At 40.8% G+C, this 23910-nt stretch overlaps 1 protein-coding gene across 7 annotated transcripts in view; it reads left to right on the forward strand.

Annotated features, from left to right (window-relative positions):
- Positions 1–23910, forward strand: part of LOC112222740 (zinc finger and BTB domain-containing protein 16) — a 45556-nt gene that overhangs the window by 15291 nt on the left and 6355 nt on the right. For 4 of the 7 annotated variants that reach the window (XM_042304882.1, XM_042304878.1, XM_042304880.1 and 1 more), the window contains 6 exons: positions 245–298; positions 759–893; positions 1240–1392; positions 1592–1645; positions 17740–17913; positions 22720–23910. The exon at positions 22720–23910 is cut by the window's right edge and continues 20 nt beyond it. In XM_042304882.1, the coding sequence (XP_042160816.1) occupies positions 22819–23910 (1092 nt within the window). In that variant the 5' untranslated portion in view covers positions 245–298; positions 759–893; positions 1240–1392; ... (1 more) ...; positions 17740–17913; positions 22720–22818. Of the gene's footprint in view, positions 1–221; positions 299–758; positions 894–1239; positions 1393–1591; positions 1646–2690; positions 2801–2986; positions 3375–17739; positions 17914–22719 lie in introns of those variants that run through there. The other 3 variants (XR_006079733.1, XR_006079734.1, XM_042304881.1) reach the window with 3 other exon arrangements.

Raw genomic sequence — 23910 nt, forward strand, 5'->3', positions numbered from 1 at the left:
ATAAATAAAGTATATAGCTTGTCATTTGGACTCATATAAATGTTTTATAATGCATACTATATGCCTTGTTTGACCTATTATACCATATTAATTTGAATGACAACAAGGATATCCATATCCTAAACTAGTAGTTGGTATAATTGAACAAAACCAATTTGAGCAATGAATTACATCATTACATCAATGTGCATGTTTCAGTGCTGATTTTTATTTAGAAATAGTGTTTTTGACATATTTTCAACAGAAATACAGCCACCAATAACATCAAGAGGACCAGAAAAGATGGAAGATGGAAAAGGTAATTGATTGTTTACATTTTGGAATTCCACTAATGGTCCATATGTAGCCAAACGTAGCTGCTGCTCATGTTGGTATCTGTAATGATGGGGCAAAAGCCATGACAGGGAGACATAGTGGAGCGGTAACGCGTGTGCAAGCAGTTGCTCCCGACGCTAGTTGGGTACCCAGCAGCATCCACCGAGAGGCTCTTGCTACCAAGGGAATGCCTGACAGCTTGAAAGACATTTTGGACACTACAGTGAAAATAGTTAACTTTGTTAAAACAAGGCCCCTGAACTCTTGTGTATTTTCTGCACTACACAATGATATGATTGACCATAACTGTTATGGTTGTTAATTAACTACAATTAAAGCTACAGTCTGTAACATTTACAGCCATTTTAAGTAATGAAATATCGTCCTTGATTTTGAAGAATATTCATAAACTAAATGATGTTTTACTTGTATTTGATTTCTAGATTTGGGAAAGAACCATGAACCAACCATTGAATTAAATTGTAATGACGGTGCAATTCACATATGTACTAACATCATAGATTGTAGATGGACTGGCTTCTTGAAAGACGTTGTATTTGATTGCCCGCTTGATAATGGTAAGTTCAGTGATTAGCATTTGTAAATGTGTTCTAAAATGTTTTACTGTATTTATCAATGGGAATTAATCCCAATGAAATGTTCACTCTTTTTATGCTGTAATATAGACAAGTGAAAACATTGTTCTCATGCAGTTGATTCATTTTTCACAAAACTACTGAAGAAGTTTCCCCCAAACACTGGTCCAGAGTCACAGTCTATGAGTGCCACCAAGTCCTTTCTGACCTCTCTTGTTTTCACTACAAATAATAATAATTGTAATTGTACTCAGTACCACCAGGGTTGGCAGAGGAGAGTGAAGAAGAGTGTTTCTAATGTGCACTTTTATATTATTTACTTTTCTAGACAAGTTTCAATGTTCAGTGGAGACGGATGAAGTAAAGAAAAACAAGGAAGAACAACAAACAGTACCAGTGGCACCGATATGCAAAGACAATAGAAGCTGTGGATTCCCTACAACATTTGTAGGTGAAAGTGTAAGATGCACCATACGTATGCGTAAGTATATACTGTAGCTTGTCATTTGGACTCATATAAATGTTTTATAATGTATACAATAATAATTTGAATGGCAGCAGGGATATCCATATCCTGTACTAGTAGTGTCATGAATTACATCATTACAGGTTTACATTATTGTACATGTTTCATTGTTGTTTCTTATTTAGAAGTTGTGTTTTTTCCATATTTGCAACAGAAACACAACTACCAACAACATCAAGAAAACCAGACAATCTGAAGAATAAAACAGGTAATTTAATACATTTTGTATTAGATTTTATCACAATGACAATATCTCAGTTCCCCAGAAGAAGAAAAAGCATTGAGTTGGAAGATGTGGATGTATTAATACCTGATGTACAGAGATACATTGCAAAATGAAGGGTCTACTGGACAGAGGTTGATCTACAGCAGTGGTTCCCAAACGTTTTATAGTCCCGTACCCCTTCAAACATTCAACCTCCAGCTGCGTACCCCCTCTAGCACCAGGGTCAGTGTACTCTCAAATGTTGTTTTTTTGCCATCATTGTAAGCCTTCCACACACATGAGTGTGAGTTTTTGTCATAACCCAGCTCGTGGGAAGTGACAAAGAGCTGTTATAGGACCAGGGCACAAATAATAATAATCAATAATTTTGCTCTTTATTTCGCCATCTTACATATAAAATCTTATTTGTTCATCAAAAATCGTGAATAACTCACCACAGGTTAATGAGAAGTGTGTGCTTGAAAGGATGCACATAACTCTGCAATGTTGGGTTGTATTGGAGAGAATCAGTCTTAAATAATTTTCCACGCACAGTTTGTGCCTGTATGTCTCCCTGTCATGGCTTTTTCTCCATCAGTACAGATACCAACATGAGCAGCAGCTACATTTGGTTATATATGGACCAATAGTGGAATTCCCACGAGAGCGTAACGGATAATGTGATTGGATGTTAATTATTTGACTAGGCTACCTGTATTCAACATTGTGTTGTTATTTCACTGAACACCCGATGGTTAAATTTTATTTTGGGCAGTGAAACGAGGATACTCAGGCGAGAGAGAAAAAACTCACCCAAATGTATAACCCCGTTGGAAAATATAAGGACTGTTTGAAAATGTGAAAAAAAAAGGAAAGTTTTTTAAATATGAATCACATTTTTGTTTGGAGTAACCCCGACGGTATTGCGCGTACCCCCTTCCCAGTTTGGGAATACCTGATCTACAGTATGTATCTGCATGGATTCATTTGAGTATCAATCGTGTATTGTTCCTTTGGAGTTCCATGTCATAGTTCTCATGTTTTTCAGAGCCAAAACACAATATACCCTGGTGGATTTGGTTAATAACTTTCCTTTGGCCTTTTGCCTTTGACATTAGCGTTGGCATTGATGTTGGGATTTGGATTAATCAATGTCAGGTAAGTTATCTACAGTAATATAATTGTGCTTTGTAGAGACATTTTTTATTCAGAATCATTTATTCATAATAGGAGTATGATTGTGTTGATATACTGTAACTCATTACTGTAGTTTTTCAATAATTGCTATGATTTTGGAGCACCAACAAAAATAAATATGCAATCCAACCATTGTTTTATTCTCAGGAGAAAAAGGATTAATTTGAGACACGTGATGAGGCGCATAGAAGTGGATGGAATGATATAAAAAACAAATGAGGAGGTATTATTGCAGGGGTTAACCTATGGGTCCACTAGTATGAGCCATCATCACCATTTAGCCAGCAGGCTATTTTAATACTAATCTCATTGGGGTAAATTAATCAAATGTTTTAAAAGATATATAAAATCTGCATGGATTAGTGTTTGCCATCATGTGTGACGCAGTGATAAAACACCTGAAAGAATGCCTACATTAACATACAGTACCAGTCAAAAGTTTGGAGACACCTACTCATTCCAGGGTTTTTCTTAATCTTTTACTATCTTCTACATTGTAGAGTAATAGTAAAGAAGACATCAAAACTTTGAAATAACACATATTGAATCATGTAGTAAGCAAAAAAAGTGTTAAACAAATCCAAATATATTTTAGATTTGAAATTCTTCAAAGTAGCCACCCTTTGCCTTGATGACAGCTTGGCACACTCTTGGCATTCTCTCAACCAGCTTAATGAGGAATGCTTGAAGAAGTTCCCACATATGCTGAGCAGTTGTTGGCTGCTTTTCCTCCACTCTGCGGTCCCAAACAATCTCAATTGGGTTGAGTTCGGGTGATTGTGGAGGACAGGTCATCTGATGCAGCACTCCATCACTCTCCTTGGTCAAATAGACCTTACACAGCTTGGAGGTGTGTTTTGGGTCATTGTCCTGTTGAAAACAAATGATAGTCCCACTAACCTTACAGTGAAATGCTTACTTACAGGCCTCTAACCAACAATGCAGTTTAAAAAATATGAATAAGAATAAGAAATAAAAGTAACAAGTAGTTAAAGAGCAGCAGAAAAATAACAATAGTGAGACTATATACAGGGGGTACCGGTACAGAGTCAATGTGCGGGGGCACTGGTTAGTTGAGGTAATATGTACATGTAGGTTATTAAAGTTATTAAAGTGACTATGCATAGATAATAACATAGTAGCAACGGCATAATAGAGGGGAGGGGGGGGGCAATGCAAATAGTCTGGGTAGCCATTTTATTAGATGTTCAGGAGTGTAATGGTTTGGGGATAGAAGCTGTTTAGAAGCCTCTTGGACCTAGACTTGGCACTCCGGTACCGCTTGCTGTGCGGTAGCAGGGGGGGCTGGAGTCTTTTTGGGGGGCTGGAGTCTTTAACAATTTTAGGGCCTTCCTCTGACACTGCCTGGTATAGAAGTCCTGGATGGCAGGAAGCTTGGCCCCAGTGATGTACTGGGCCATACGCACTACCCTCTGTAATGCCTTGCGGTCGGAGGCCGAGCAGTTGCCATACCAGGCAATGGTGCAACCAGTCAGGATGCTGTTGATGGTGCAGCTGTAAAACCTTTTGAGAATCTGAGAACCCATGCCAAATCTTTTCAGTCTCCTGAGGGGGAATAGGTTTTGTTGTGCCCTCTTCACGACTGTCTTGGTGTGCTTGGACCATGTTAGTTTGTTGGTGATGTGGACGCCAAGGAACTTGAAGCTCTCAACCTGCAGCTCCGTCAATGAGAATGGGGTCCGGTCCTCCTTTTCCTGTAGTCCACAATCATCTCCTTTGACTTGATCACATTGAGGGGGAGGTTATTGTCCTGGCTCCACATGAAGCTGGTTGAGCTGTCATCAAGGCAAAGGGTGGCTACTTTGAAGAATGTCAAATATAAAATATATTTTGATTTGTTTGACACTTTTGGTTACTACATGATTCCATATGTGTTAGTTACTTCATAGTTTTGATGTCTTCACTATTATCTACAATGTAGAAAATAGTCAAAATTAAGAAAAACCCTGGAATGAGTAGGTGTGTCCAAACCTTTGACTGGTACTGTACCTTAACAGAAAGTTTGAAAATGGTTTACAGTAGTTACTACAAATGTTATTATAAGGAGTAATTAATATGACCGCCACAAAATGACATACGATCAAAGGCTTCTCCCTCTTCTATTGTTAGTTTAATAATCTGATAATATGTGAAGCATGACTCAGGTGGAACGTGGGTGGTTTCATAACATCCACTCACTCAATCTACTCCCCATGACTCAACCTTACTGTGAACTGCTGGGGCTCAAACTGGATATAGCTGTTTTAATGTTTGCGACACTACTAACTACACTAACTGCATTAATCATCAACTGATATGAGTATTTTGACTTCATCCTAACCCCAATTACAATACTTTTCAAGATACCAAACAAATAACATAATATTTGGTTAAGATATGATAAGATGATCATTTTAGAAGAGAGCAAAGGACTTTTTTTGTCCATGTCACTGGAATGATGGAATGAACTTTATTTGTCCATACAGTGTAGTTACTGTTTTGCCTAACCCTCTCCTACCTAGGACTTATTGTTTACTACTTTTAAATACTAATTGTGTTTGTGCACTTCCTCAAGAAAATATTTATGTTCAATTTTAATTATTGAAATGTTTTTTTTTCTGTAATTTAGGATTTTATAATTGTGGGGATTTCTTCTACTGTTGTTTTTGATTTACAGTACCTACGGTGCATTTTGTGCTTGCTTCATTATCCTTATTGGGATGCACTCATTGCTTGATCATCAGCTAAATTATTCAATTGTTCATTGTAATTCTAATTGTCACGCCCTGGTCTTAGTATTTTGTGTTTATATATTATTTGGTCAGGCCAGGGTGTGACATGGGGTTATTTTGTGTTGTGTTGTGGTATTGGGGGTTTTAGTAGGTATTGGGATTGTGGCTGAGTAGGGGTGTCTAGCATAGTCTATGGCTGCCTGAGGTTCTCAATCAGAGTCAGGTGATTCTCGTTGTCTCTGATTGGGAACCATATTTAGGTAGCCTGGGTTTCACTGTGTGTTTGTGGGTGATTGTTCCTTTCTTAGTGTTTTGTATTTCACCAGATAGGCTGTTGTCATTATTTCATTTTGTTAGATTTGTAGTTTCTGTATGTATAGGTTTTCCTTCATTAAAATATATCATGAATCATCATCACGCTGCATTTTGGTCCGATCCTTGTTCTACCTCTTCGTCAGAGGAGGAGATAGAAGAGAGCCGTTACACTAATGTTACATTTTAGATTGTTCAAGCAACTTTAAACAAGGTGAAGATTTCCTTTCCTAATGTAATCGGAAAAATAAAATTTGAAATAACCGTAAATATGTAAAAACTGTGGAAAAAACAAGCTACAGTCTAATATGCATATGGAATTATATTGGTGCAGGCACATGATTCTACCTTGCACCTAGCAACGCCCTTAAACTGTGACTATGTTCATGATGTAACAGAACCTCATGTGCCATAATCCTCAGGGAGATTAGCAGACATTAAACCAAATGAATAAAGCTGGGATTCAATCATTGCTGATTTTCTTATACTTCTCCCCGGTTATTTATGCAGTGTCAGAGGTGCCTGATTTATTATGGCTGATAAACTTGTCTGCTTCCTATCACAACCCTGTGCACTCATATAATGACATTCTGTTGACATTGTCATTGGATATTGATATAGTATGAAGACACTCCCATCCTAACCTTCCTTTGTATTTTCAATATGAATGGTTTGTTATTTTGTGGACTTTGGTGCTTTATCCACAATGATTGAATTCTGCCTAAATGAGCTCTGTTGATATACTTACAGTAACTCCACCTTTTTGTCACAAGAGGGCAGTGTCTTGCTTTAGAGAGAGACAGAGGGAGAGGCGGGATCAACATCCCACACTTCATCTCCCAGCTTCTTATATTGGCTTTTAAAAATATCTATTTTATTTTATTGTGCTTACTTGATTGACTGAATGTACATCTAGTCAAATATCTTCAGTTCCAATACTTTTAAATATCCAACTAATTAAGTATCATTAAATGGCATGAACACTATATTTGCACTAATCTTGATAATAGAAATATATGAGTTTGACTTCACTGAAAGGGAAATGGTTCTGTGTACTACAGTGTGAAAGGGGAACTGAGAGAGAACACCCTGTATGAAGGACCTAATTGGATGTACATATAGTGGGTTCCTGCTCTTTAACATTGGGGAAGACCCCTCCCACACTCTACTCCATACTCAGTTCTGAAATATACATTTAAAAGCAATATTTTGCATTCGTGGAGACAGCATTCAAGGTAAACACTGCATATGTTGGCTCAGCCGGAAATGACCTGATCTTCAGTGCCACGGATTGAGTCGAGCCTAAGAACCTTGAACTGACCAGAAACCTTGAACTAACGTAACTACTCAGGACTAGACTATAATGTATATATTCCCTTTGTTTTTAACTTTTCTACCATGAATTATGTTCACTGTGTCTGGTGTATGCACAGGTTATGCAAGTATAAAGATTTATATTAATGTGTAACTTTGTCACTGTGATCTGAAATAAATCCATTTCCTAACAGGTTCGGTTGGTATGACAATAAGGTGTTGAATCTTGGAGATGTTGCAATACATGATAAGCATCTGTAGGCTATATATAGAAGGGGAGGTAATTGGAGCTTTTATTATGCTACCTGTGTAGTGTAGAAGTTGTCATTGAATGGTTCATGTGTGGTAGGGGGAAGGCCCTCTGACTCAAACCAGTGCACATTCAAGTTGGAAAATTAGCTTTTCTTAGGAAATAGAAACTTACACAAGAGTTTATACAGAAAAATAGTCATGTACATGTGCACACAACCAACAAACACACACATTTAAGGCTTCATTCATTTGAATCCAGAATTTTTTGGGGTGAATTGTCATACTGTATGATCTTCCAGGGGAGAAATGTCTTTAAATGGATAGCTCGAGATTTCGGCAATGAAGCCCATTATCTACAGTGCCCTCCGTATTTATTGGGACAGTAATATTGGCTCTATACTACAAAAGTTTGGATTTGAAATCAAGCTATGAGGTTAAAGTATGGATTCTCAGCTTGTATGTACGTGTATTTGTGTACATATTGGTTGTACCGTTTAGAAATGACAATACTTTTTACACATAGTCCCCCCTATTGTTTGTGGGCGGTCTCTGTTGTTCCATGTGGTGAATCTGTTATTTAATGCGTTTGTATGGGCTAATAGTACTAAGGGTGTTAAGGTTTTCTTCCGGTGAAAGAGAGGAGGACCAAAATGCAGCGTGGTTATCTCGATACATCTTTAATAAAGAACAATACAAAAACTTAACGTGAAAATCCAAAACAGCCCTATCTGGTGCAAACAAAACACAGAGACAGGAACATTCACCCACGAAACACTCAAAGAATATGGCTGCCTAAATATGGTTCCCAATCAGAGACAACGATAAACACTTGATTGAGAACCACTCCAGGCAACCATAGACTTTCCTAGACTACTATACTATACCACAATCCCATAACCTACAAAAACCCCAAGACAAAAACACACCACATAAATAACCCATGTCACACCCTGGCCTGACCGGAATAATAAAGAAAACACAAAATACTAAGACCAGGGCGTGACAAAGGGACAAAATCATTTTTCATTAAATAATTTTTGTATACATTTTTGGGATATTTAAAGGGGTCTTACAATTCTAAATCAAATAGCAAAATGATGCTTGGTATGACCTTCTTAAAACAATTCCACATAGCTTAGTATTTTATTTGTCACTTCGCCGAATACAACAGGTGTAGACTTTAAAGTGAAATGCTTACTTACAAGCCCTTAACCAACAATGAAGTTAAGAAAATTAACTGTTAGGAAAATATTTCATAAATAAACTGAAGTAAAAACAAATGAATACAAAAATAGAAGCCAAGAATGCTAGTACCATGCAAAAATCTTGAACTATCCCTTTAAGATTGTAAGCAGACGAGTTTAGCTGAAAGTAGATATTATCATCTGTTCTCTTGTACCATAAGGACTACTAACTGGCTGCCTATTACCTCAAGGATTCCTCACTTACTCAAACGTTGACTACAGCAACAAGCTAGGGTTCCACCGTAAAGATTTTCACTTAACACCAGATTTGACCAAAGGCTGGGGCTCTCTGGCCTATTGGGTTAAGACAGACTGAAAAAAAAGAGGTGTAATGTAAAATGTGTTTGCTGTATTCAGGCTTGTGTCATGAATTGTGGTTATGGTACATGCACATTAGCCAGCTACATGGTGAAATGTTCTCTACCTCCTTGTCAGGAGCCACACTACCTCTTGGTTCCATTGAAACCTTTGCACATGATGCTATTGTCCCCATCTGACCCCACACCTAATGTGGTGTTAGTTACACCCAGACCCACAGTATTTCCACCCAGTCTGTCTTGGTTGAGATTCTCACTAAGCATACATGCATATCCACACTTATGGAGCAATTGGGGTTAAGTGCCTTGCTCAAGGGCACATTAATTAACAGATGTTTCACCTAGTCGGCTGGGAATTCAAACCAGTGACCTTTCGGTTACTGGCCCAATGCTCTTAACCACTAGGCTACCTACTGCCCCGGCTGAAACACTGGCTTTATGTGTCTGCTGGACCAAGAGAGGGTCTAGTTTGCAAAAATTGTAGAAGACTCCAGCCACCCAAGTCATAGACTGTTCTCCCTGCTACTGCACGGCAAGCGGTACCGATGCACCAAGTCTGGAACCAACAGGACCCTGAACAGCTTCTACATCCAAGCCATAACACTGTTAAATAGTTAGTTAAATAATTAACCAAACAGCTACCTGGACTATCTGCATTGACTCTTTTTGCACTAACTTTTTTGACTCATCACATACGCTGTTGCTATTATTTACCATCTGTCACTTTATTCCTAGTTATATGTAAATATCTACCTCAATTAGCTTGTACCCCTGCACATCGACTCGGTAATGATACCTCTGGAATGTAGGCAAGTTATCGTTACCCATTGTCTATCTTTTATTATTACCTGTTTTACTTCTCTATTATTTCTCTATTGTCTTTCTCTCTGCAGTGTTGGGAAGGGCCCAAAAGTAAGCACTTCCCTGTTAGTCCACACCTGTTGTTTACGAAGCATTTGACGAATAACATTTTATCTTAGTTGAACCAGTGGTGTTATGGACAAGAGTTTGTTGACCAGGGCTATACAAGGTATGGTCCCTATACAAATAATCCTGTGCAAATAGATCAATCAATGACATTGGCACAACACACAATGCTTTATCTGTCCAATGATCAATACAGAACTACAGTTACAAAATTACATTTTTCTCATACATCTACAGTGCATTTGGAAAGTATTCAGACCCTTTGACTTTTTCCACATTTTGGTAGGTTACCGCCTTATTCTAAAATTGATTAAATTGTTGGTTTTTTCTTCATCAATCTACACACAATAACCAATAATGACAAAGCAAATTTTTTATTTAAAATAAAAACTGAAATATTACATTTGCATAAGTATTCAGACCCCAGTACTTTGTTGAAGCACCTTTGGCAGTGATTACAGCCTCAAGGCTTCTTGGGTATGACCCTACAAGCTTGGCACACCTGTATTTGGGGAGTTTCTCCCATTCTTCTCTGCAGATCCTCTCAAGCTCTGTCAGGTTGGATGGGGAGCATCACTGCACAGCTACTTTCAGGTCTCTCCAGAGATGTTCAATCGGGTTCAAGTCCAGGCTCTGGCTGGGCCACTCAAGGACATTCAGAGACTTGTCCCGAAGCCACTCCTGCATTGTCTTGGCTGTGTGCTTAGGGTCGTTGTGCTGTTGGAAGATGAACCTTTGACCCAGCCTGAGGTCCTGAGCGCTCTGGAGCAGGTTTTCATCAAGGATCTCTCTGTACTTTGCTCTGTTCATCTTTCCCTCGATGGTCTGTGCATCCTTTAGGTGCCTTTTGGCAAACTCCAAGCGGGCTGTCATGTGTCTTTAACTGAGGAGTGGCTTCCGTCTGGCCACTCTAACATAAAGGCCTGATTGGTGGAGTGCTGCAGAGATGATTGTTCTTCTGGAAGGTTCTCCCATCTCCACAAAGGAACTCTGGAGCTCTGTCAGAGTGACCATCGGGTTCTTGGTTACCTCCCTGACCAAGGCCTTTCTCCCCCGATTGCTGTTTGGCCGGGCGGCCAGCTCTAGGAAGAATTTTGGTGGTTCCAAACTTTTTCCATTTAAGAATGATGGACGCCACTGTGTTCTTGGGGACCTTCAATGTTGTAGCATTTTTTTGGAACCCTTCCCCAGATTTGTGCCTCAATACAATCCTGTCTCAGAGCTCTACAGACAATTACTTTGACCTCATGGCTTGGTTTTTGCTCTGACACGCACTGTCAACTTTGGGACCATATATAGACAGGTGTGTACCTTTACAAATCATTTCCAATCAATTTAATTTACCACAGGTGGACTCCAATCAAATTGTAGAAACATCTCAAGGATGATAAATGTAAACAGGATGCACCTGAGATCAATTTCAAGTCTCATTGCAAAGGGTCTGAATACCTAAGTTTTATTTATTTATGTTTTTTATTTTATTTTAAACATTTGCACCAAACAAATGTGCTCTGTCATTATAGAGTATTATGTGTAGATGTATGAGGGGAAAAAATTATCTAATACATTTTAGAATAAGGCTGGAAAAAAGTGAAGGGGTCTGAATACTTTCGGAATGCACTGTAATTGCAGTAGTAGCATTAGCATACAATAGACACAAGACCAAATACCTTCAGCAGTCTCTGACACAGTTCCCAGGCTATGATCCACCTGATAGTCAATGTGTACAGGCTCTCATTGTCATCTCCACCATCACCCACAAATTAGAGAGAATTTCAAAGACCTGTCCTCTTTATTTCTCACTGCAGCTTCACCTCTACCACACCACAACTTTTAGGCGTCTCTGCTCTACTGACTGTAAGACCCGTATACACAGATTACTCTGAACAGGGTCTGTGGCCGTACACTGACGGTTTGCCATTCATGCATTTTGTGTAAGTCACAGTCATCTTGGTAGTGGTTCCTCTGAAGTACTCAGATTCAGGCGTTTACCGTGTTGTAGTGTACTGTAACAACGCAGCATCATAGCATCACATTCAAACCTTATCAATTCTGTTAACATCTCACCTGCTGCTCCTGCTTTTCATTCATGGACTCTTTGATTCATTCAGAGACCATATAAAACTGTTTCTAATAGAAACAAAGATGTGTGTCAAGAGACTCAGATCAAAGCAGGGAGATTTAACAGTGAGTTTGTCTCATCTGAGTGATGACTGAAATATAGGTGTTGTCATCCAGGTCACCTGGGACTAGGAGAACTGGAATAAACACCTGTAGCAAAGTGACAGATGTGCTGAATGGACGACCATGTCAGCAACCATACAGACATTCCACTTACATTGGTTTGGTTGATAAAGACTAGACACACACACACACTCCAGTGACACACACCAGTGAGTCAGCATAGACGCGGGGCAGGGTGAGTGTAGTGAACGTTAAACTGGCAGTAGAGGACTAGCAGGTGTTAGGGGGTGGGATGTGGGGGAGAGGTACTCTTGCTATTACTGTATAAGAGACAGTAAAGAACAGCCTCATACACCATCTCTCGCTGTCTCTGCCCGGTATCTGAAAGGGTGACATTTCTGTGTTTGGTTAGAGGGACCACTCATAATCACTTACAGCCACATAGTGTAGACGAGACAGTCCGGTGGTTTGAGTTCAAGTCATTTCAACACCAAACAGTGAAGCAGTCTCAGAGCATGACACAGGAGCTCTAACGCTAACTCTCTCTCAGCTAAATTAATTGCCTAAGCAAGTGAAATAGATAATAAACAAAAGGGAAATAAACAATATAAAATGAACAGTAAACATTACACTCACAGAAGTTCCAAAGGAATAGAGACATTTCAGATTTCATAATATGGTAATATACATTGTTGTAACAATGTGCAAATAGTTAAAGTAGAAAAAGGAAAATAAATCAACATAAATATGGGTTGTATTTACAATGGTGTTTGTTCTTCCCTGGTTGCCCTTTCGTGTGGCAACAGGTCACAAATCTTGCTGCTGTAATTGCACTGTGGTATTTTACCCAATACATATGTGAGTTTATCAAAATTGTATTTGTTTTTGAATTCTTTGTGTGTCTGTGTAATCTGAGGGAAATATGTGTCTCTAATATGGTCATAAATTTGGCAGGAGGTTAGGAAGTGCAGATCAGTTTCCACCTCATTTTGTGGGCAGTGTGCACGTAGCCTGTCATCTCTTGAGAGCCAGGTCTGCCTACGGCGACCTTTCTCAATAGCAAGGGTATTCTCACTAAGTCTGTACATAGTTAAAGCTTTCCTTAAGTTTGGGTCAGTCACAACGGTCAGGTATTCTGCCACTGTGTACTCTCTGTTTAGGGCCAAATAGCATTCTAGTTTTCTCGTTTTTTTTGTTAATTATTTACAATGTGTCAAGTCATTATCTTTCTCTCTCTATCTCTCTCTTTCTCTCATGTGAGAAAGATGTGTAGGTGTGTTTCTTGACAGCTACCCTTACACCTTGTATTATCTGTGATCTAAATAATGTGATGAACAGACCACCATGTGGCTAACCCCAACAACAGGAGTGCTTGATGATGACTAACTAAGGGAGATGCAAGTTGGCCATCAACACCTCTATCATTTCAAATGGAATGCCTACTGCACTTCATCATGGTATTTGCGTTACTTCTGTTTCAAGCAGGCAACATGCACATCCAGAGTCAACGTGTTATGAACATTATGAGGATGAAAGACTTTTCAGAAAGTTACATTTTGGATCAATCAAATCACATGATCAGTTACTTTCTCTGCTGAAAAAAGATGTCCTGTAAAAATAAACAAAATGTCTAAATGCAGCTTTTCTTTGTGTGGACCTATAAGGGGAGGATTAGGCAGGGAACCCCACATAAGGGTTTGACACTAAAGTTCACATGGTTTCCCCTCGCGTGTGTCATCTTTGCTCTTTCTGTCTCGGAAAGCCGTTGGGCAGATATGCAAAAACAGGCATTAGGGGTGAAGGAGTATGGGTGAAAGGGAAACCACTGGACCATTCAGATGGTTGAGTGTCCCTCTCACCCACCCACCCACTTTCTTAGTAAAATTGAAAAAAACATCATGCATAGTGCAGAACAAATTATTGGTCAAGACTCTCCATACAGTACAGTATGTCTTCTCAACACAATGGAGGTTAATTTAAAGGGCTAATGCAGACGATTTTATGTCAATATCAAATTATTTCTGGGTAACCATTAAGAACCTTACTGTAATAGTTTTCAATTAAAATGGTCAAAAGAATATAAAAGATTTCTGAAACAAGAATTTAGCTACGACTGTCTGGGAGTGGTCTGAGTGCGGAGGGGAGAAAACTGTTATTGGCAGAGAAGTTTGGAACTCTCGTTGTGATTGATCTATTAACCCTTGTGTAGTCTTAACATTCTATATACTCCCCTTGTCCTAAGGGTAAAAAATCATCCGCATTCACTAAACCCCTAAAATAAAACCGCTTTACACAAATCTATTTTGCATGAAGAAACAACCTGTCATTCATCACAAACTTTGTGAATATCTGGGTTTTCCCTCTTCACAATGCAGAAAGACTGCATTTCATCAGGGGACACCACCATTTTTTAAATTATTGCTAAAGGTACTGTATAGGTGTCAACATCAAATCAAATCAAATTATATTGGTCACATACACATGGTTAGCAGATGTTAATGCGAGTGTAGCGAAATGCTTGTGCTTCTAGTTCCGACCATGCAGTAATATCTAACAAGTAATATAACAATTTCACAACAACTACCTTATACACACAAGTGTAAAGGAATGATTAAGAATATGTACATATAAATATATGGATGAGTGATGGCCGAACGGCATTGGCAAGATACAGTAGATGGTATAGAGTACAGTATATACTTATGAGATGAGTAATGTAGGGTATGTAAACATTATATAAAGTGGCAATGTTTAAGTGACTAGTGATACTTTTATTACATCCAATTATTAATTATTAAAGTGGCTAGAGATTGAGTCTGTATGTTGGCAGCAGCCACTCAATGTTAGTGATGGTCTTGAGATAGAGCTGTTTTTCAGTCTCTCTGTCCCTGCTTTGATGCTCCTGTACTGACCTCGCCTTCTGGATGATAGCGGGGTGAACCGGCAGTGGCTCGGGTGTTTGTTGTCCTTGATGATCTTTTTGGCTTTCCTGTGACATCGGGTGGTGCAGGTGTCCTGGAGGGCAGGTAGTTTGCCCCCGGTGATTCGTTGTGCAGACCTCACTACCCTCTGGAGAGCCTTACGGTTGTGGACGGAGCAGTTGCCGTACCAGGCGGTGATACAGCCTGACAGGATCCTCTCAATTGTGCCTCTGTAAAAGTGTGTGCGTGTTTTTGGTGAAAAGTCACATTTCTTCAGCCTCCTGAGGTTGAAGAGACGCTGTTACGCCTTCTTCACCATGCTTTCTGTGTGGGTGGACCAATTCAGTTTGTCTGTGATGTGTACGCCGAGGAACTTAAAACTTTCCACCTTCTCCACTACTGACCAGTCGATGTGGTTAGGGGGGGGCTGTTTCCCGAAGTCCACAATCATCTCCTTTGTTTTGTTGACGTTGAGTGTGAGGTTATTTTCCTGACACCACACTTCGAGGGCCCTCACCTCCTCCCAGTAGGCTGTCTTGTCATTGTTGGTAATCAAGCCTACCACTGTAGTGTCATCTGCAAAATTGATGATTGAGTTGGAGGCGTGCGTGGCCACGCAGTCATGGGTGAACAGGGAGTACAGGAGATGGCTGAGAACGGCCCCAGTGTTGAGGATCAGCGGGTGGAGATGTTGTTTCCTACCCTCACCGCCTGGGGGCGGCCCATCAGAAAGTCCAGGACCCAGTTAGCCCGGGCGGGGTCGAGACCCAGAGTACTATGGTGTTAAATACTGAGCTGTAATTGATGAACAGCATTCTTACATAGGTATTCCTCTTGTCCAGATGGGTAGGGGCAGTGTGCAGTGTGATTGCGTCGTCTGTGGACCTATTGGGGTGGTAAGCAAATTGGAGTGGGTCTAGGGTGTCAGGTAGGGTGGAGGTGATATGATCCTTGACTAGTCTCTCAAAGCACTTCATGATGATGGAAGTGAGTGCTAAGGGGTGATAGTCGTTTAGCTCAGTTACCTTAGCTTTCTTGGGAACAGGAACAGTGGTGGCCCTCTTGAAGCATGTGGGAACAGCAGACTGGGATAGGGATTGATTGAATATGTCTGTAAACATACCAGCCAGCTGGTCTGCGCATGATCTGAGATGGTGAGGCTGAAGGCAAACTTTGATGAGAAGGCCTCTCTCCCCCTTGATGCGAGGAGTGCAGGGGGAGCTCAGTCTTGTTCTTTCTAACTGTGCCAGCCATGGTAATCTTCCTCTTCAGGAGCTGTTGGCTGAGTTCATAAGAGGTGAAGAAATTGTCACGTGATATTGTGCCCCCTCAGTCCATCTGTCACATCAAGCACAACCCCAGGTTCTTCTCCGGGCCTCCACTGGTCGGCTTCTCTGTATAGACTTGCATCTTCCAAGCGTAGCTGGATTGTGCTTCACAGGCCACCCATATCTTGATGCCATACTTTGCTGGCTTGCTGTGCATATACTGCCGGAAAGGTCAGCGACCTTTTGACAAAAGAGATTACGATCAGTAATTAGTATCAGTAGCACAGAAAACAACCACATACATTAATGATATTACAGCAATACATAATAAAATGAACAGTGAAAATCACTTACATCACAGATATGAAAATAAAAACTCACTTCTGAATGGAACCAGTTGCTCATCCACTGTTACTTCAGGCCCAGGGTTGTAGAGCTATGGCAGACGCTCCACCCACTTCTCCCAGACCTCTCTTATGGCCGCCAGTCTGTCTCTCACACGTCTTGCAGGTCTTGACTCACGCTTATCAAATCGTAGCATTCTTGAGAATATTTGAAATACTTTCAGTGTTATCGTGGCACGGACAATTGCCCTTCCACTCTCTGCCCAGAGACTACATGTAGCCTCGCCTCAGGACCTATACACACCGCTAAGATTAGCAGCCCTATGTAGGCACGGAGGTCAATCTCGTCCATCCTTTTCCAATTGTCTCCATATTTACGGAAACACTCCAAATTTGTCATCTCCAGGATGATTTTTTTCGATGGTTGGTGTGATGAACATGTAGAATGTTGAGGAGATGTCCTGGGCATGGCAACTGCATGTCTTGTGGGCCCTGTGGGCCCTTGTGGGCCCATGCAGTTGCCAACCTTATGACATTTTGTGCTGCCATCCTGCCCTGGTTGTCATATGGTGACAAGGACCATGTTATTTTGCTGTTCTTTGATCAAATCTCACACCCACATGAAATGCCGCACCATCAGGCTAATGCGTGTGCTATTTCAGGTAGACAGGTTGTAGTTTGGTTCTATGTTGTTAAAGCCTCTCCAGCCTCTCTAGTGTTCAACATCCTGTCAAAGCAAATGGTTTTCTCTGAGTACTGTATAAAATAGAACCTGGTTGTTTTCCCCACACTAAAACAGTTTGTCTTTTTTAAACATGAAAAATATATATTAGAACATTTCAGTAACCTGCAACTGTGATGTGAGTGGGACAAAAATAATACATGTTTGTGCCTTTATGGATAAGATCATAAATATGATTAAAGAGATTACTCTGGTATAACCTGTGTGTTGCTACATTTCAAACTGTCAGTCGCAGCCTAACACATTATTTTGAAATGAGATAATCAACCAAGATCAATAACTTGCCAGTTCAACTCTGTATACTGTACTAACCAATCATATCTCACGGATGCTCCCATGACAGACCAATCAGGGCCAGAGGAGGTTTTAAGAGGAGGGACTGAGAAGAGAGAAGAGGTAACCACCCTTTCCCTTACCTAAACGGACACCCAGCCAACCCTGTCATTCAACAGCCAGGTCACGATGCGTGTAGGGTTGACACTCTCCACAGTGGGTGGGTTGAGTCACTCGTGAACTGGTGAGTCTCTCCGTCACACTGAACACCTCTGCTTTACTACACTTTCCGTCCCTGCATGGTCTCCCAAGCCATTCTGCTCAATTTTACACATTTTCTCTAGATTTCTTTCTTTCTATCTTTCTATCTTTCTATCTTTCTTTCACTCACTCACTCACTCACTCACTCACTCACTCACTCACTCACTCACTCACTCACTCACTCACTCACTCACTCACTCACTCACTCACTCACTCAATCTTTCTCTCTAACTCTTTCTCTTCACTATCTCCTCTCTGTTGATCCTGTCATCTAGCTGGTGTCTCTGTGGTTTTTAGCTTCAAAATGTTCCTCGCATGCGACTCCAGCCTTTACGTGTGAGTAGAGGAGAGGCCCTCCGGTTCTTCATGTGTTGTCAGAGGATGTTGAAGTTGTGTCAGTGCACACTAGGTTTTCCCCTTAGCTTTATGGGCTATTGAGGACATGTAGATTTGCTTGTGGTAATATTGAGGCCTGCATACTGAGGGCCTAATGTCTGTCTGTAGCCCGCTACTGTATGTGTGATATTCAGTAATCATATCGCCATCAGAACCTGATTTATGATGGTACTGTCCTATATGCGTATAACCAGGGAAAGTCTAGTCATTCAACTTTGTGGATCGATTAGTTTGTATGGATGGTTGCATTGATGGTGGATCAAGCTGTTGTTAAAGGTTCTGCATGTAACATTTCTAACTGCAAATGTCAATAATAATAATGCATTTTACTTCTATAACACATGTCAGTATCAGTAAAGGAACATACAGAGGTGACTCAAATTATTGTCCCCCTGATAAAGATTAGCAAAAAAGACTGTATAAAATAAATAATACAAGCTATGCTGAAAAGATTAGAACATGGTATTATTTTTACTAATACAATTGCTCAGAGAAAGATATTTTGTTTAACAACTACTATTTTCTTTCTCAAAAAGATAGGGGTCATAATGATTGGCACCCCTGTTTTCAATACTCCGGTACCCTCCCTTTGTGAGGACAACGGCTCTGAGTGTTTTTCTGAAATGTTTTATGAGATTGGAGAACACATTGGGAGGGATCTTAGACAACTCCACCATACGGAATCTTTCCAGATCCTTGATATCCTTCGTCTGTGCTTATGGAGTGAGGGCTCTCTTCAATTCAAACCACTGGTTTTCAATGGTGTTCAAGTCCGGAGACTGAGATGGCCATTGCAAAATGTTAATTTCGTGGTCAATTAACCATTTCTTTGTGGAATTTTATGTGTGCTTGGAGTTATTGTGCTATGGCTAGATGACATGAAAGTAGACATCTCTGGCCACGCAAGAAGGATGTGATAAACAAAAAGAACCGCATACCGACAGTAAAATATGGAGGTGGATCTTTAATGTTATGGGGCTATTTTGCTTCCACTGGTCCTGGGGCCCTTGTTAAGGTCAACGGCATCATGACATTTACTCAGTACCAGGACATTTTAGACAAAATCCAGGTTGCCTCTGACAGGAGGTTGAAACTTGGCCAGAGTTTAATTTTCCAGCAAGACAATAACTCCAAGCACACATAAAATTCCACAAAGAATATATAATGTCCCCTTTTTTTCAGCATACAATATAGTATTTGTATTATGTATTTTATACAGTATTTTCTGCTCATCTTTATCAAGGGTGACAATCATTTCTGTCATGACTTAATTTTTTTTAATGCACTAATGTACAGTAAATAATCAAATTAATGTCAGTGAATATGTTCTATAAATTTGCACCCTATAAAGTATTACTGTACCAATACAAATAGGGATGAAGTGATGATGGAATACATTGTACGATAACTGCTATTCTGTAGTTTCACTTACGCATGAACTTCATTGTAATTTTCAAGAAGGGTGGTCAATGTAATGGAATTAACTTAAAGCAGTTGCTTCTCAACAATAAGAAATTCAAACATTTGATTGCAGGATCCCTCATGTTGTGTAGAGAAAGTTTAGCAAAAACATTTAAATCAGAATGTGATGATGTCTATGATCTGTTTTGTCCCCACCACCAATAACCAACGTTATTGAGCCTTGGATGATTGGCCTTTGTGTGTGTGTCTTGGGAGGGAAATGTATTCCACAGTTGTGGACAATGTGAATCCATTATGTGGTGCATAATATCATAATATGGGGGGGGGGGGCAAAGCGGACATGACGCAACGTGGAGCCGTGGTATATTGCCAATACACCATACACCCATGAGGTGCCTTATTGCTATTATAAACTGTTTACAAACGTAATGAGAACAGTCAAAATAAATGTTTTGTCATATATACCACAGCTAAGGGCTGTTCTTGGCATGACGCAACGCGGAGCCGTGGTATAATGGCCAATATACCACAGCTAAGGGCTGTTCTTGGCATGACGCAATGCGGAGCCATGGTATAATGGCCAATATACCACAGCTAAGGGCTGTTCTTGGCATGACGCAACACGGAGCCGTGGTATAATGGCCAATATACCACAGCTAAGGGCTGTTCTTGGCATGACGCAACGCGGAGCCATGGTATAATGGCCAATATACCACAGCTAAGGGCTGTTCTTGGCATGACGCAACGCGGAGCCATGGTATAATGGCCAATATACCACAGCTAAGGGCTGTTCTTGGCATGACGCAACACGGAGCCGTGGTATAATGGCCAATATACCACAGCTAAGGGCTGTTCTTGGCATGACGCAACACGGAGCCATGGTATAATGGCCAATATACCACAGCTAAGGGCTGTTCTTAGGCATGACGCAACACGGAGCTGTGGTATATTGGCCATACACCATAAACCCCTGGGCTGCCTTATTGCTATTTTAAACTGGTTACAAACGTAATTAGAACAGTCAAAATAAATGTTTTGTCATACCCGTGGTATACAGTCTCATATACCACGGCTTTCAGCCGATCAGCATTCAGGGCTCGAACTACCCAGTTTATAATATGATATAATCTATAATAATACAGAGGTCATGATTATTTCCTAAAGCTACAGATTAGGGGTACTAGCAGTGTAGCTGCAGGAAACGTTCAAGAGATACACAAACAAAAGTACGAGAGAGCAGGCATCGACCCATTCAGCAAACAAACCACATTTAGGGTGTTTAGTAATATGTAAGCAAATAAAGGAATGTATTACTTAAAATACTGAGTTCATACTTTTGGGAGTGGAACTGACACTTTGTTTGACTATGTGTGTGTTGGAAAGAGATTAAGCATCAATTACAGTAACGGTGATATTAACGTGCTGTCATTTCAGTACCGGTATGTCTACTTTCGATCTTATCGACTGTCGCCGTCGGCGGATAGAAATGGAGTTACTGTACTGAGCAGAGGTTACTGTGCCAAAGTGCTCCATGGGACAGTTCTCTCAGAGACAGGTCAGCTGGAGGGGCAGAACAGAGGATACACAACCACACATCACTGACCACTTTAATATTTCAATGAAGGGGGTTTTAATTAGTTAAAAAATGAAGTGTCTGCATGTTGGAGCCCCTGGCTGTCCGTAAATAAGAAAACCAAGAAATTCTTGCCACCTGGTTTGCTTAATAAAAGGAATTTTATGCACAGCATTTACTTTTACTTTTTACTTTCACTCAAGTATAACAATTTAGTACTTTTTCCACCATTGTAGTTAAGTACATTTAAAACCAGATACTTTTAGACTTTTACTCAAGTAGTATTTTACTGGATGGCTTTCACTTTTACTTGAGTCATTTTCTATGAAGGTATCTTTACTTTTACTCAAGTATGACAATTGAGTACTTTTCCCACAACTGCTGTTTAGTAGGATTGTGCCCAGAACTACGGTTGACCCACTGTAAATTGACGTGACCCCGTTTCTTTTCGACACAATCCTGTCATATCAAGACTCACTACTGCATGTTCCAATAGCACAACTTGATTTATACCACATACTGCACACTGTTACAACTGTAGATGCCTATCTAAACCAAATTACAGTACACTATAGGTTGTTGTTGATCAAACAAACTTGTCGTCTGTCTGTGAAGCCTGTGTGTACTGGCATTAGTCATAGTGTCATATTCTGAGGAGGTTTGTGGCTTCTGAGCGTATAGCTGAGAGATTCATTTCAAAGCTGACATGAAACATAACATTTCCACACGTCAACCAGACATACAGCCTCCGCCACTTATTTTTACTACAGAGGTCAGATATAAGACGTGCTAAAAACATCTGTGAAATATGCTGTACTTCATCAACCACAGAATTGACATAGAGCTTTTAAGCCACAGATTGCTACACAAGGACTTCAGGGGAAATGGACTTAAAGATGGACTTAAAGATAATATCATGAATGGAAATAATTTAATACTACTAATACTAATATGTTCTTGAGATTAATTTCAGTTCATGCTGCAGACTGTGAAATGCCACTCAATATTTATTGATATGTAACATGGTCGACATATCAATTGCTCCTGTAATGTTGAACTTTTTAAGTCGTTCTTGCATTGTGTCTGTCCCTTTCGGGCTATGAATTTCCAAAACCCTAGTAACCAACAGCACGTTATCAACCTAACCTACGTCAGCAGGTGATATGATCTGCCCGCTGAGTTTCCAACCCCCTCTTCTCTCACCCCTGATAGCTTGATGGAAAAACACTAAGAACCAGAGGCGTGGGATATAATCTATTTATCACAAACTCAATCTCTGCAATTTCCCTATTTATACAAATTCATTTTCCAACTTGCTATCTGACAATTTTTATTTCTCAGAAACATAACAAAAAATGACCACATTTAGATAATTTCACTGTCTCCTTTTTCCTATAGGTTGAATGGCGTTGTCTCAAACAGTTTCTAAACCATCTACTATTCACCTGCCCATCTCCTCTTCCCATCACTCCTCCCTTCCTCCTCCAGACCTCCAAGATGGTCCGAGTTCACAACACCCAGTACTCCCTCTTCCTGCGCCAGGCAGATGTCCTGCGTCGCTCGGGGACGCTGTGTGATGCTGTCATCTCAGTGGAGAGCCAGGTGTTCAGGGCCCATCGGCTGGTGCTGGCCTGCGCTAGCAAAACCCTGGAGCATCAGCTCACCCTGCAGGCTGCATACTCAGACCAGCCTGATTGCCTCGACCAACCTTACCACTGTTGTCTGGAGCTCCTCTCTCCACAAACATTCCAGCAGGTCCTGGATTTTGCCTACACCGAGACCCTGGAGGTCCCTGTGGATGATCTGCCCCAGCTTCTGAGGGCCGCCAAGCTCCTGGAGATGCATTCCCTGGAGGAGCAGTGTCGCAGCCAGCTGAAGAGAAATCGGGGGTGCCTGACGAGAGAGAGAAGAGAGTTGAGAGAAATAAGAGTGAGAGGAACAAAAGAAACTAGAGAAATGAGAGAAACGAGACAACTTCAGATAACAGAGGAGAGAGATGAGAAAGAATTCCTGAAAGGAAGTCACATTCCAGAAGAGGGGGATCCCCAGACAATTCCCTCCATTGATCTGGAGCCCCAGAGCAGCCCATTCACTGAGGACCCCACTCTTCCTGACACCAGGGATAACACCTCTGGTTCATCACCCCCACAGAGAAAAAGGCCAAAGCAACTCACACCCACACTAGTGACCACCACACCGCCTCCATCCAGAGACAGTGTCATCGCCACCACTGCTGCCACCATCCAACCCCCTCCTCCTCCTCCCCCAGCGTCGAGGGTCATGTGGCACCAAGTCAACACCCTCAGGAGGATGGCCTTGAACTATAACGACATCCTAGCAGCCAGTTCTTCTTCCCTTCAACCCTCACAGCACCTGGTGACATACCCTTTCCACCTCTCCACTCCTCACATGTACCCCCTGCTAATGTCCTCCATCCCACCCCAGGTCCACAGCGCCGTCCTTGGCTACCCTGGTATCCTGCATCCATACCACCACCCCCTGCTCTCTGGGTCTCAGGAGCTGGGGGACATCCTGACGCAAGGTTTGCTGGGAAAAATAGACCCGATGGATAAAGTGTTGATAGGTGGA

Source organism: Oncorhynchus tshawytscha, linkage group LG23, assembly GCF_018296145.1.
Source record: "Oncorhynchus tshawytscha isolate Ot180627B linkage group LG23, Otsh_v2.0, whole genome shotgun sequence".
Lineage (NCBI taxonomy): Eukaryota > Metazoa > Chordata > Actinopteri > Salmoniformes > Salmonidae > Oncorhynchus > Oncorhynchus tshawytscha.